Source organism: Phaseolus vulgaris, chromosome 8 (genome assembly GCF_051622355.1).
Source record: "Phaseolus vulgaris cultivar YP4 chromosome 8, ASM5162235v1, whole genome shotgun sequence".
In the NCBI taxonomy this organism is placed as follows: domain Eukaryota; kingdom Viridiplantae; phylum Streptophyta; class Magnoliopsida; order Fabales; family Fabaceae; genus Phaseolus; species Phaseolus vulgaris.
In genome coordinates, this window is record NC_143505.1 from 18,367,186 (window position 1) to 18,378,263 (window position 11,078).

At 30.9% G+C, this 11,078-nt stretch overlaps 2 protein-coding genes across 4 annotated transcripts; one reads left to right on the forward strand and one right to left on the reverse strand.

The window, feature by feature from the left end:
* Positions 1 to 250: 250 nt before the first annotated feature.
* Positions 251 to 3,313, forward strand: LOC137826416 (cyclin-dependent kinase inhibitor 4). Of its 2 annotated transcripts, XM_068632375.2 has the most exons (4): positions 287 to 820; positions 2,596 to 2,787; positions 2,910 to 3,003; positions 3,084 to 3,313. In XM_068632375.2, exons 1-3 carry the CDS (start codon positions 444 to 446, stop codon positions 2,977 to 2,979), a joined length of 639 nt encoding a protein of 212 aa, XP_068488476.2. In that variant the 5' UTR covers positions 287 to 443; the 3' UTR covers positions 2,980 to 3,003; positions 3,084 to 3,313. The 2 variants fall into 2 exon arrangements, with proteins under 2 accessions (XP_090150449.1, XP_068488476.2); XM_090294323.1 differs by having other exon boundaries at positions 251 to 820; positions 2,910 to 3,313.
* Positions 3,314 to 7,370: 4,057 nt separating this feature from the next.
* LOC137826278 (uncharacterized) lies at positions 7,371 to 10,505 on the reverse strand. 2 transcript variants are annotated; one of them, XM_068632188.2, is made up of 3 exons: positions 10,348 to 10,505; positions 8,639 to 8,740; positions 7,371 to 8,174 (listed from the first exon to the last, which is right to left on the reverse strand). In XM_068632188.2, the coding sequence occupies exon 3, from the start codon at positions 8,129 to 8,131 to the stop codon at positions 7,781 to 7,783; it is 351 nt and encodes a 116-aa protein (XP_068488289.1). In that variant the 5' UTR covers positions 8,132 to 8,174; positions 8,639 to 8,740; positions 10,348 to 10,505; the 3' UTR covers positions 7,371 to 7,780. The 2 variants fall into 2 exon arrangements, with proteins under 2 accessions (XP_068488289.1, XP_068488290.1); XM_068632189.2 differs by lacking the exon at positions 8,639 to 8,740 and having other exon boundaries at positions 10,348 to 10,485.
* Positions 10,506 to 11,078: the final 573 nt, after the last annotated feature.

Sequence of the window (11,078 nt, forward strand, 5' to 3'; positions counted from 1 at the left end):
ATATAAAATTGGTAGACTGAAATACAATTATAGTTCTCCTATCTTGCCCAATTCATAATTTTAGTATAAAATTTAAAAATGGAAATATTGAATTGTTGTATTATGAAAATTAATGTAGTTGATATGATAATTAATTTGTATGTATGAAAAAAAATGAAAAAAATAAATGCATTAAAGAAAGGGAAAAAAGTGAGAGAGAAAGAGAGAGTGGTGCCCCTAAAACCCCAAACAAAGCCTCCAACCCTAGAATAAAAGCTCCTCAATCCCTCCCTTCCCTCTCACTCACACTTACAAATTTCCCTCTCTTCACTCACTCTTTCTCTTTCTCTCTCTTTCTTTCTCTCTCTTTCTCTCTCCTTAGCCCATGCCATTTTCTGTTTTTCTCTCTCACTCTTTTCCCTCTTAATTTTTTCTCTTCCTTTTCCATTTTCCCTCTCAATCAAATGGGCAAGTACATGAAGAAATCTAAAAACGCCGGTGACGTAGCCGCCCTAATCATGGAGTCACCGCCGCCGCACTCCAACCTTGGCGTCCGTACACGCGCCAAAACCCTCGCGCTCCAGAACTCCCCCCAAACTCCGGACTCCGCCGCCTACCTCCAGCTCCGCAGCCGCCGCCTCCTCAAGCTGCCCCCTCCCATCCCGGAAAAGTCCCGTCGCTGTGCCGCCGCCGATTCCGCCTCCAATTCCCGCCTATCCCAAACTGCCCTCTCCAAAACGCCCTTGTCCCGCTCCGCTGAAAAGTTCTCGCCTTTAGACGATGACAACGCTGAATGCTCCCTTGGCCAAAATTTCCTAGACGTTGAAGGCAGAGACGAAAGGTATATTCGTTTGGAATTCCCTTTCTTCAATTTCCCCCTTTTTCTCCTCTGTTTTTTCCTTCATTTTTTGGATTTTGTTTTCTTCGTGTGTTTTATTGAAAAAAGATTCACCATTTCCCTCTGTAACGTGACTCTGGTACTTCTGTTTGAGTTTTTTTTTCTTAAATATTTTGTGGACATGTTATTTTAGGTTTTTGCTTCAGAATCTTACTGGTTTTTCCTGCTTCATGCATGTGTTGGTGTTGATTTTTTTGGGGGGTAAGGTGTGTTTTTGTAGTAAAAAAGAATTTCATAGTTCGATTTTAGTGAAATTTAGAGATTTTAAACACGGGTTTATTTATGAAATTTCAGAGTAAAAACATATAAACTTTTTTTTATAAGAATTAAAACCAACATTTTAAAATGATTTGAGGGACTTTTTTTCTAACTTTTATTTGCTGCATGCAAGTGTTACCTTGATTTTGTGAATTTTCACGAGGGTGTTTATATAAAAAAATTTCTCCTGTTTTGGTATTATTTAATCTTTTGTTTTCTCCCTATTGTGTTTTTTTAGTTTTTGAATTTGCGTTTTCTGAATTCTCGTGTGTTGCACTTTAAATGAAGCGGGAACCATATGTGTTGGTGGAAGGATATTGAGTAAAAAAGTGATATTCTGTCTTGAAATTTACCTTTCTTTTGATTCTCATGTTTTTTTTTATTGTTGTTGTCATTATTAACCGTCGTTGTTTAACCTTAAGTCCCATAATATTGGGTTATTTTGAGTAATCATGTCTTAGATTTGACTCTGTCAAGTATAGGTGCTGAGATAAAGCTCTGTTTGTACAACGGGTTGCTGAAATTTGTGACTTGTGTGTGACTTGTGATAGGTTCTGCAGCATGCATGTCCTCGGGATAGTTACTGCAACTTGTATTTTTCTGCAGTATTAATGTGTGCATGTCATTCTTTAATTGTGACAACTATCCCGCATATTGAATCCTTCGAGCCAAAAATGTAGTGTATTGATAAGTTTTCAGGTTTTTTTTTTCAAAGTAAATAGAACCCACTTAGTGGAAAATGAGTTGTGTAAATTGATTAAAAAAATCTCCCAACTTCAAATTGAGTGCATTTTGTTGTACATTAATCTCCCAATTTTCATGCAGTTATAATTCTATGCCTTTTGTTGTTTCTATTATGTTTTTCTCAACATTTTTGATGAACTTTAAAAGCTTAATAATTAGAGATGTTTCTGTCGTGACTCCAAAATGTATTCAAGCTTGATTGTCTTGTTTTACTTTGGATCTGCAAGAACCGGCATGACCCTGAAGCTTAGCCCTCTGTAAATGGTCAAGTTGAAAAAAATTGGAGTTTAGTGGTAGGAGCAGCCGTAACTCTTATGACTCGTGTTAGCAATGATGTGTCATTTACATGGGGCCAAGTAGCAGATTGATGTTTTTTTGGATTCCTATTTGGGTTTGCGGTGAAATGAGAAAGATTTGGCCGTCTCTTTCTTTGTATTTTTTTAGTGCATGAGCCCACTGAGTCAGAACTTGTCCCAATAAATGCCAGTTACTTTTTCTTAGTAGCAAATTTTGTCTCTAGTTCCATACTGAGCTGTAGGAGATTGTTGGAGAAAAAATTATCTGTTTTTTCTCTCACTTATTTTCCTGTCAGCGGTTAGCATGCAATTTCTGGTGTAGAAACTTTTGATTCCAAGTCAGCACTTATATTTATATATGGCTGCTATTTTGTTTTTCTATAAGTTTATCTTTATCAGCATTTTATTATGTTTAAACAGAAGCACTAGAGAAAGCACACCCTGTAGTTTAATAAGGGACCCAAATGCCATTCATACCCCTGGTTCAACCACAAGGCAAAGGACGCTCCAAATAAAGCATGAACACATACAAAGAAACATTCCACCGGCTCATGAGTTGGAGGAGTTCTTTTCTTATGCAGAGAAGCAGCAACAGAAAATGTTTATGGAAAAGTATGTATTCTTATCCCACAAGTCCTTTTTGGTTTTTTACTTCTGGTTTTATTTTGATCTCTTCTTGATTTATTAATGTAATTATGTACTATGCTTATGTATAAATTGTCTGAATTTTTCAGGTACAATTTCGACATTGTCAATGATGTACCTCTGCCTGGGCGGTACGAATGGGTCCCAGTACTCCACTAAGATGATAAGCTTCAGTGTCATATGGTGATAATGTGGATTTCAAGGGTATTTGACATGTATTTTTAACAACTAGAAGCTGTCACTAACCATTTACTTTGCTTTAGGTTCTTGTTCAAGAAGCTACAAGGGGAAGGATATGTTTAGGAATTTATTATATCTGAGTAGTTTAGAGTTTTTATGTCTTTCTGATTTGTAGGGTGTAGGGGGTATATGGTATATCTTGCAGCTCTTCTTCTTTAATGTAATTTCATTATCTTGTATTTATCTTCAGTGGGGATCAGACATTATGTTAATTTAAAGTGCACTCATCAATTTAAGTTTCTTAAGTTTGAAATTTGGAATACTATTAATTTTATTCTTGGGACCATCTATTTGTTCCATGTCCCCACAGTTTCATGACAACCAGTAAAAAGTTCTGCATAGCTACACAGAAGCATAAATTAATATAACTTGGTTTTGAAACAAACAATGATGATAATAAATACCTTTACCAGAAAATTATTAAGCTAAATATTATTTTTGGTAGTGACATAATAATAAACTGTTTCTTGTACCTAGTAGCATGAATTAATATTATCTTCAGTTAGTTTCTTAGTAATGTGTTTTTTGGTGGTCAAATTCATTCAAATAATTATATTTATACTCTGAGGTTCATAAATGTGCTAATATTAAAGGGGACAATCAAAGGGTATAAGCATTTATGGAGTTTGGAAAGTGTTGTTTTGTTTCTTCCAATGTATCATTTGCTTTGTGCAAATTCAATGGATAGACACTTCTTTCTTTAAGAACAAAGAAATATATATATATAAAATAAAACTAATTTTTGTAATTTTTATTTGTTTTATTTTTAATATATACATAAAATTGATTTTTGTTAAAGTTAGATTTTTATTACTTTAATTGTTTACTATATTATTTACGGGGAATGAACTAAATCTAAATAAATAAAGCTATATTTTGATGCAATAGTTTGAAGTGGAACTGATTTTCAAAAACTAAAATACATTGAACTTCTTTTTATTATTAAGAATGGCATGTTTAACATTTGCATTAATGATAATAATAATTAACTCTTTAAAAAAAATTTAAAAAATAGCCAAAAAGTTTAACTTTTTGTTGTGTGTTGTCATATAATATTTTTTCTCTCCATAGGAAACAATGACCAACTAAATGGTGGAGTAATAACACCTTATGATTTAGGGTAGGTTCTTTGAATTCTTTTCAGAGAATCACATATTTTTAAAATGATAATATAGTTTTCATGTGCTTGTTTTAGCATCTTAAAATGACAAAATTTTATTTTAAATAATCTCTTGTAAAAAGAATTGTCTTTATAATAGTAAAACAAAAATAAATGTAAATTTTGTCCCTTTCTAACTGGTTTCAGTCTCTTATACAAGAGGTTGATACAAAAAGCTTAATGGTTATGTAATTATCCTTTATCTCAAAATTATAAATTCAAAGATATTTTTATAGAATCATTCAATTATAAATGGTAATTACTTTTAAAATAAAAAAGTATTATGTATACATATTGAAATTGTTAATGCAATACACAGACTCCAATAAAAAACAGACAAGAGTGACAGTTGAAGGACCCATTCCAAAGCATTTATTTATTTATGTTTCTGATCTTTGAGTTTTGACTATGATTTCACAGTATACTTATTAGATATGTCCTATTCTTTTAAATATTTAGGCTTATATAAAACTTTAAAATATTTATCATAATTAGAACCACAAAAATAAAAGACTTTTTTAATAAATTTTAAATATAAAAATAAATTTTTTATTCTTACTTTTATTTTTAAAAAATTATAATTGTATTTACCTCACTCATAAATTTTATAACTTTTTAAATTTTAAACTCTGTTTACTTAACCCAAACAATTTTACTTCATCAAATTCTTTTTCTCATATCCAAACAAAATATTAAAAAAATAATAAAAACAGAAAAATGAATGTGGCATTTAGATTTATTTTAAGAATATCCTTGGGATCTGTCTTTTCAAATTAGATACTGGTCACATGTGGTTTTGTAGCAGACATCGTTCTCAAATACCAAACAAATTTTAACAACACAATCACAATCTATGTCACTCTCTTTCTAACTATTTTGAAATTTCACTATGTTCCATTATCACTGACCCACATCATTTTTAGATCTGATACTGTTCAATACTTTATTAACCATTCTCTTTCTGTCTATCAAACTCTTTCCTTTTCTTCTGAAGTTAAAAAAACATAGTTTCACACTAATAAGCACTTTATAATGTGGTGCATGCTAAATTTCTTTAAACATTACAATTGTAAAAAAAATAAATCAATGGATCAAGAGTGTGTGACTTTTTAAAGTAATCATGGTAAATTTTAATAATCTTATCACTATGTATGATAGTTTATAATTAGATGACAGTGTAATTTTTTTCATCAATGTGTTTAAGTTAAAGTCGAGGAATTATATACAATAAAATTCAGATGCTTCAAATGGAATTATTCAATGCTAAAGTTAAATTCAGTGAAGAGATTCTTCAAGATAAGACCAGTTTGGGTCCCTCAAGATTTTCAATCTCCCATTATTTTTATTTACAAATTATTTTCCTTTTTTTAAAAAAAAAAATCATTCTCTTTCTTCCTATTATATTTGTTATCTGTCTATTTATCTAGCCAATTTAATTTTTCATTAGCTCCAAACTTTAGAATAAGTAAAACTTTTATATCCTTCAAGATAAACATGCCAAAAGTTGGATTTAATTTGGTTAAGTACACAAATAAATATCTGTACGCAAGTAATTTTTTTTAATAACATATAAGTTTTCATTTTCAAACATTTTTTCCCTCTCAAATCAATCTCTTAGACAATGAATCAACTTATGAAGGAGGATTTGTTTCCCAAGTCTGTTGTATCAGGATAATTAAGTTGTAAAATCTATTTTTGTAATAGTTTTTTCAAAATCTGATTTTTGTTAATATTCATATATATCTTAGTTTTAGTTTCTGAAAAATTTTGTTTTTTTTTAATATTTATAAAGAAATTTATGCAAATAACTCCTAATTGAAATCTTGAAACTTCTCCCCTATGGGTTAAGAAAGCTTCATTGGGTTGAACTTTCAGGGCTTCAGTGCAAATGTCACCTTATTGGACAATTGATTTTTTTTCACCCATATGATTTATTTATGTATCTTTCGGGAGATTGTATAAAATATTCATATTTTACATTTTCAGATTCCAAAGTTTTGAAACATATTCTAAATTACTTCACTTAAAAATGTATTTTGGATTATTTTCAATATTTAAAAATATATTCTGAATTTTTAAATTACGTAATCTATAATACATTATATGGATTGGATAATCCAATATAATTAGTAAAATTTAAAATATGTTAATTTGGAAACATAAAATTTAAAATATATTAATCTGAACATGTATTTTAAATTGTACAATTTAAAATATATTTTCAAATTAAACAGTCCAAAAACATTTTGAATTATGCATTTTCAAAGTATGCAATTAATTTTTAAATTGTGTAATTCAAGATATATTTGAAAATGTATTTTTTGAATTATATAATCCAGATTAGATTTTCTTATTGTAGAATCTAAAATATTTTCATCCATTGACAATTTGAACTTTTACACACCTATAGATTAAGAAGGTAGAAGGTGTTAAAAAAGAAATTGCCCCTTCATGACTGTCACAATGGCTGATAGTTCGATTTTAAACAAAACATAGGTATCATTCCTTATGTGACAGAATTCTTTAATCTGTATATTTATTATACATTGTTGAAGAAAATCTGCAATTTCATTAAAAATTAATACTAACAGACAGCAAGCACCACTGTTGGCTGCTAGGAAACTTGTTTAATGAAGTCATAAATGTATTGGAGAAGAACTGAAGCATTTTGTTTTTTAGCAGAATCTCTATTGTTATATTCCAGTCATTGTTTCTGTGTCGAGATCATGTATTCAAGAACTAACCAAATTAAATTGCCCAGGGAGTTATGGAATGTGATAGAAATAGCTGCCAGAAAAATACCTTTTATAAAATTTTAGACAAAATCTGGGAGGTGACCATGACACCAGTGGACCACAGTGTTCCCTCTGCTGCTGACAGTTACCTTAAACACAGTCCATCCACAGATTTGTTTACACTAGGAGTGAATTTCCAAAGCTACATTATTCACCCAAACGGTCAAAAATATGATATACACCAATTAACAGCTCGGACACAGAACTTTGGTATTTTTACTTTTATTTGGCTATGTATGATCTGAGCCTACTATATTAGTGAAGCAAGCAGGGAACATACAAAAACACCGATAGAAAGTAAATAAGATAATAAGAGCAATGTCTTAACAGGTAAATCCATACAATTATGTGAAAACTAAGCAAAAGAGAATATAGCATTTTTTAACTGATTAACACGGGGTTCTGAAATGGAGCTCAAATGTATTTGCAATATACAAGTTACCAGCATTGTAAATACTATTTTTTTTTTCACACAATAGCAAAAAATGAACTGGTCCTTCTCTAATCAATATAGAAACTGAAGGTCTATGACCGTGCACAGTGCAATGATATTGTCCCCACCTTAGGAAGAAAGATATCATATAGTTTTTAACAATTTTTTAAGAGATCAATATAATTGAGTATTTTCCTCTAATGAATGAGTTGATCAGGAGAGCAAAACAAAATCTTATTTCATACCCCAGACAACTACAACGGTAAGCTTCAGGGATATTGATAAAAGTAGATTAGACAACTTGACCATGATAAGGATTTTTCTTACTGTAAACTATTTGGAAGCTTTATCAGAAGAACCCTTTTCAATCACTTTGGTAGAGCTGGAAGATTCTTCAGCTTCAACTAGCTTCCGAAGTCTTTCATGAAGAGTTCTTACTCTGTCCTCGGTTTTGCGAAGCTTTCTCCATCTATAGGCAGTCCAGAGACCAAGGCCACCATATACAACAATGTAGGAAGCCCAAACATAAGGGTATGTTTCTGCATGCTCTTTGAGTTTTAGATATTGATTTTCCAATGACTCTTTCAAGCCCATTGCAGTGCTGGCTGCTTGATCTTCCTCATTTTTCTGGATGGGAGGTGCGGAGCTTGTTGATTGTTGGTTTTGTTTTGGTTGATTTTCCATGTCTTCTGCTTGTATAGTTCCAGAAATGGATTATTTAAACAAACTGCAAAAACATTGACATATAAGTGTCACCTATTTTGAAAATGAACAAAACTCATCTAGCAAAACTAAGCAATGGTTCCCAGGCCTGCAGAATTCTGCAAACCCATTGCTTCCCCCAAAACTGCATTCCTTGTCTAAAATATTACTTAGTGAAAAATTCCTAACCTCACAAATCCAAATACATAAGCAATAAAGTGGTTGTATTTCTAAAGTTTCAATACCCAGCTTTCTCCCACTGAGATATCTTCAAGTGTTCCTTCTATTTTAGAACACAAAAGTCTTAAATGGTGACGTTTTCCTCTATGAAGAACGAAGGAAGCATGGGGCAAAAGGGAGGGTAAGCAAGCTAATTTGAATTATCACACATTATGAAACATGTCACACATACCAAAATACAAGAACACCATACATTATACACCTCAGCCCATATCAATAAACCAAAAAGGTGAGGAAGGATATACTCACAAACAATTTTAATGTGGAATATTGCAATTATTTATTCGAAAAGATATAAAACACCAGGCGAAAAATGCATCCCAGGAAAAGGTCACCAGGATCACAAAGCACCTGAGTCAACCAAAAAAGGCAGTTTTATTTAAGCAGAATGAAAAATCTCATGCACAATGCACATGTACATAAGGAATAGGAGAGGAGTGAAGGAGATAGTCAAAAGAGATTTAATGGTGTAGTTGCAGAAAGTGTGAGATTGTAAGAAACATTCATACAATATCACCAATAGTTGTATTTTCCATAAATGCTCTGAAATTGATCATATAATTATTAAATAAAAAAATTAACATTAAATGGCATCATAAAGTATGATATTTCTGGTTGCTAATCTTAGCATTTCCACAATTACATGTTATCTATGTGATCTAGAAATATACTTCCACTATCCCTGACTGAAAAGAGAGAGCAGAAGATAAAAAAAAAAAAAAAAAAACCACAGAAATTGGCAAGAGCATTCCACCCTGATGTCTGTGTTGAAGGACAAGCCCTCCATGAAGTGCAAGGCTTCATTTAACTAGCTTTTTCTAAAATAGAAACTGATCTAGAGTCCAGACATGACTTATACAGAAGAGTTTAAAGATAATCTTGCCCACACACAACATACCAACATACTGCCTGAATTATAGATTGTAATAAGTGTAGAAATAAAATTAATAACTCACATAATGAGAAGCTTCTTTGATCAAGAAAGGCACTAAATAGATGTGTTATAAGCTATAAGTTCTAAACTTGTGAACTTGGAAAACAGCTAAAAGCATGCAACCTTATGTCCACGATACCAATCATCTTCCAGTGTAAACATTACACTGGCATTTATCCCTTTCGATATCATGCATAATATCATATATCTATTGTGCACAAGAATAGTACCATAAATCATGCAACTCAAGACAAAAGCAACTTTAATGTAAACTCAGAATACAAAGATGAGACTAATAATGAAACAGCGGCTATTTTGAGGTTCTAAATCACCATTTTTAAGACAAAAATCGGCATTCCAAACTCATTTTTTTCCCTCACAAAACATATTCCGGTCAAAGAGATACGCCATCAAGGCCTACAATTTCATTTCAACATAAGTACCAAAGCTCAATTATTAGTCAATATAAAGAATATAGCACAGGTAAAGCCTCCTAAATATTTGAAACAAAAATTCTTTTCCGACCAGGATTTTTATCAATAATTATAAAAGGCAGAGCTTCCACATTATACCTATCCTATAGCCATAACTTGCAGAAATGCTATGTGCATCCATGTTGACCATGTAAAATTTCAATGCGGTTTAACAATACTAAGAAAGAAAACTCAAATCCATCAAACAACCTAGGCTATGATTAAGAACAACTCAATCTCACTTTAACAACTTACGAGTCTGTTTGGATCAAACTCTCCAAACGCACAGAGAAAAAATAAATTAAGATAAAAATGAAAAATCTTAAAAATAAATTAAAATTAGTTCATGCACGAGCTAACTTATAGAATATTTTACACATTACTTCAATCTTGTTTTGAAGTCAGCAAGTTTCAGTTAAGAGTTAGAAAAAGAAAGATTCGAAGCGAACAATTTCACTGTAACATTGAAAAGGTTTGCTCAGAACAACAGAGAACAAAACAGAATCACCGTGAGAGACGAGAAAGAGAAAGAGGAAGAGAAAGAGAGGTACTCGACAGTGAGACGCGACGGTGGCGAGTGAGTTCAACGGTGGCGAGCGAGTTCGACGGCGGAGCTAGATTGGTTGTGGCTTTCGCAGCGCGGCGAGGGAGCCAGGGGTTTGGGCACTAGGTCACGCCTAGGTTCAATTTCATAATTAATTGGAAAATTGCTATGTTATTATTAAAATTGTTTATGTAACACTGTATTACTATTTTTATTAAACAAAATTTTATAATTTTTCTTTGAATGAATTATTTTTTAATTTTTTAGTATTATAATATCACTTTTCTCTTACTAAAATTTATAATTTTTAAAATAAAAATAAAGACTGTGCTAATATTTTATTGAAATTTATTTTACTATTTCAATACTATTGTACTGTAATAGTTTTTTTTAATTCGAGTGAAGTGTGATTTTCTTCTGGAAACACGTTTTTGTAATTCAAAATTATAAATATAATATTAAAAGATCTTTTATTAAGAGTTGACTGAAAATAGTTTCTATAGTATACAATTAGAATAGTATATTATAAAAAATATAGTATACTGTAATATACATATATTTAAGATTTTTTTAAATAGTATTTTTTAAATTGAATATATTAATTTTTTTTAACAATATTATATTTATTAAATTTATTATAATATTAAGTGTATGAATGGAGCAATAAGACAATAGTTTTAAAAAAATCATATATATTAAAGTTTTAAATCGTATTTCATTTATTAAAATTAATATAAT

What these genes read in the sequence shown, in the direction of transcription:
- LOC137826416 (XM_090294323.1), top strand. Translation starts at nt 444, where the DNA reads ATGGGCAAGTACATGAAGAAATCTAAAAACGCCGGTGACGTAGCCGCC. An exon ending in GTTGAAGGCAGAGACGAAAG is followed by an intron (nt 821 to 2,595) that starts GTATATTCGTTT and finishes ATGTTTAAACAG; the next exon opens with AAGCACTAGAGAAAGCACAC. An exon ending in CAGAAAATGTTTATGGAAAA is followed by an intron (nt 2,788 to 2,909) that starts GTATGTATTCTT and finishes TGAATTTTTCAG; the next exon opens with GTACAATTTCGACATTGTCA.
- LOC137826278 (XM_068632188.2), bottom strand. Translation starts at nt 8,131, where the DNA reads ATGGAAAATCAACCAAAACAAAACCAACAATCAACAAGCTCCGCACCT.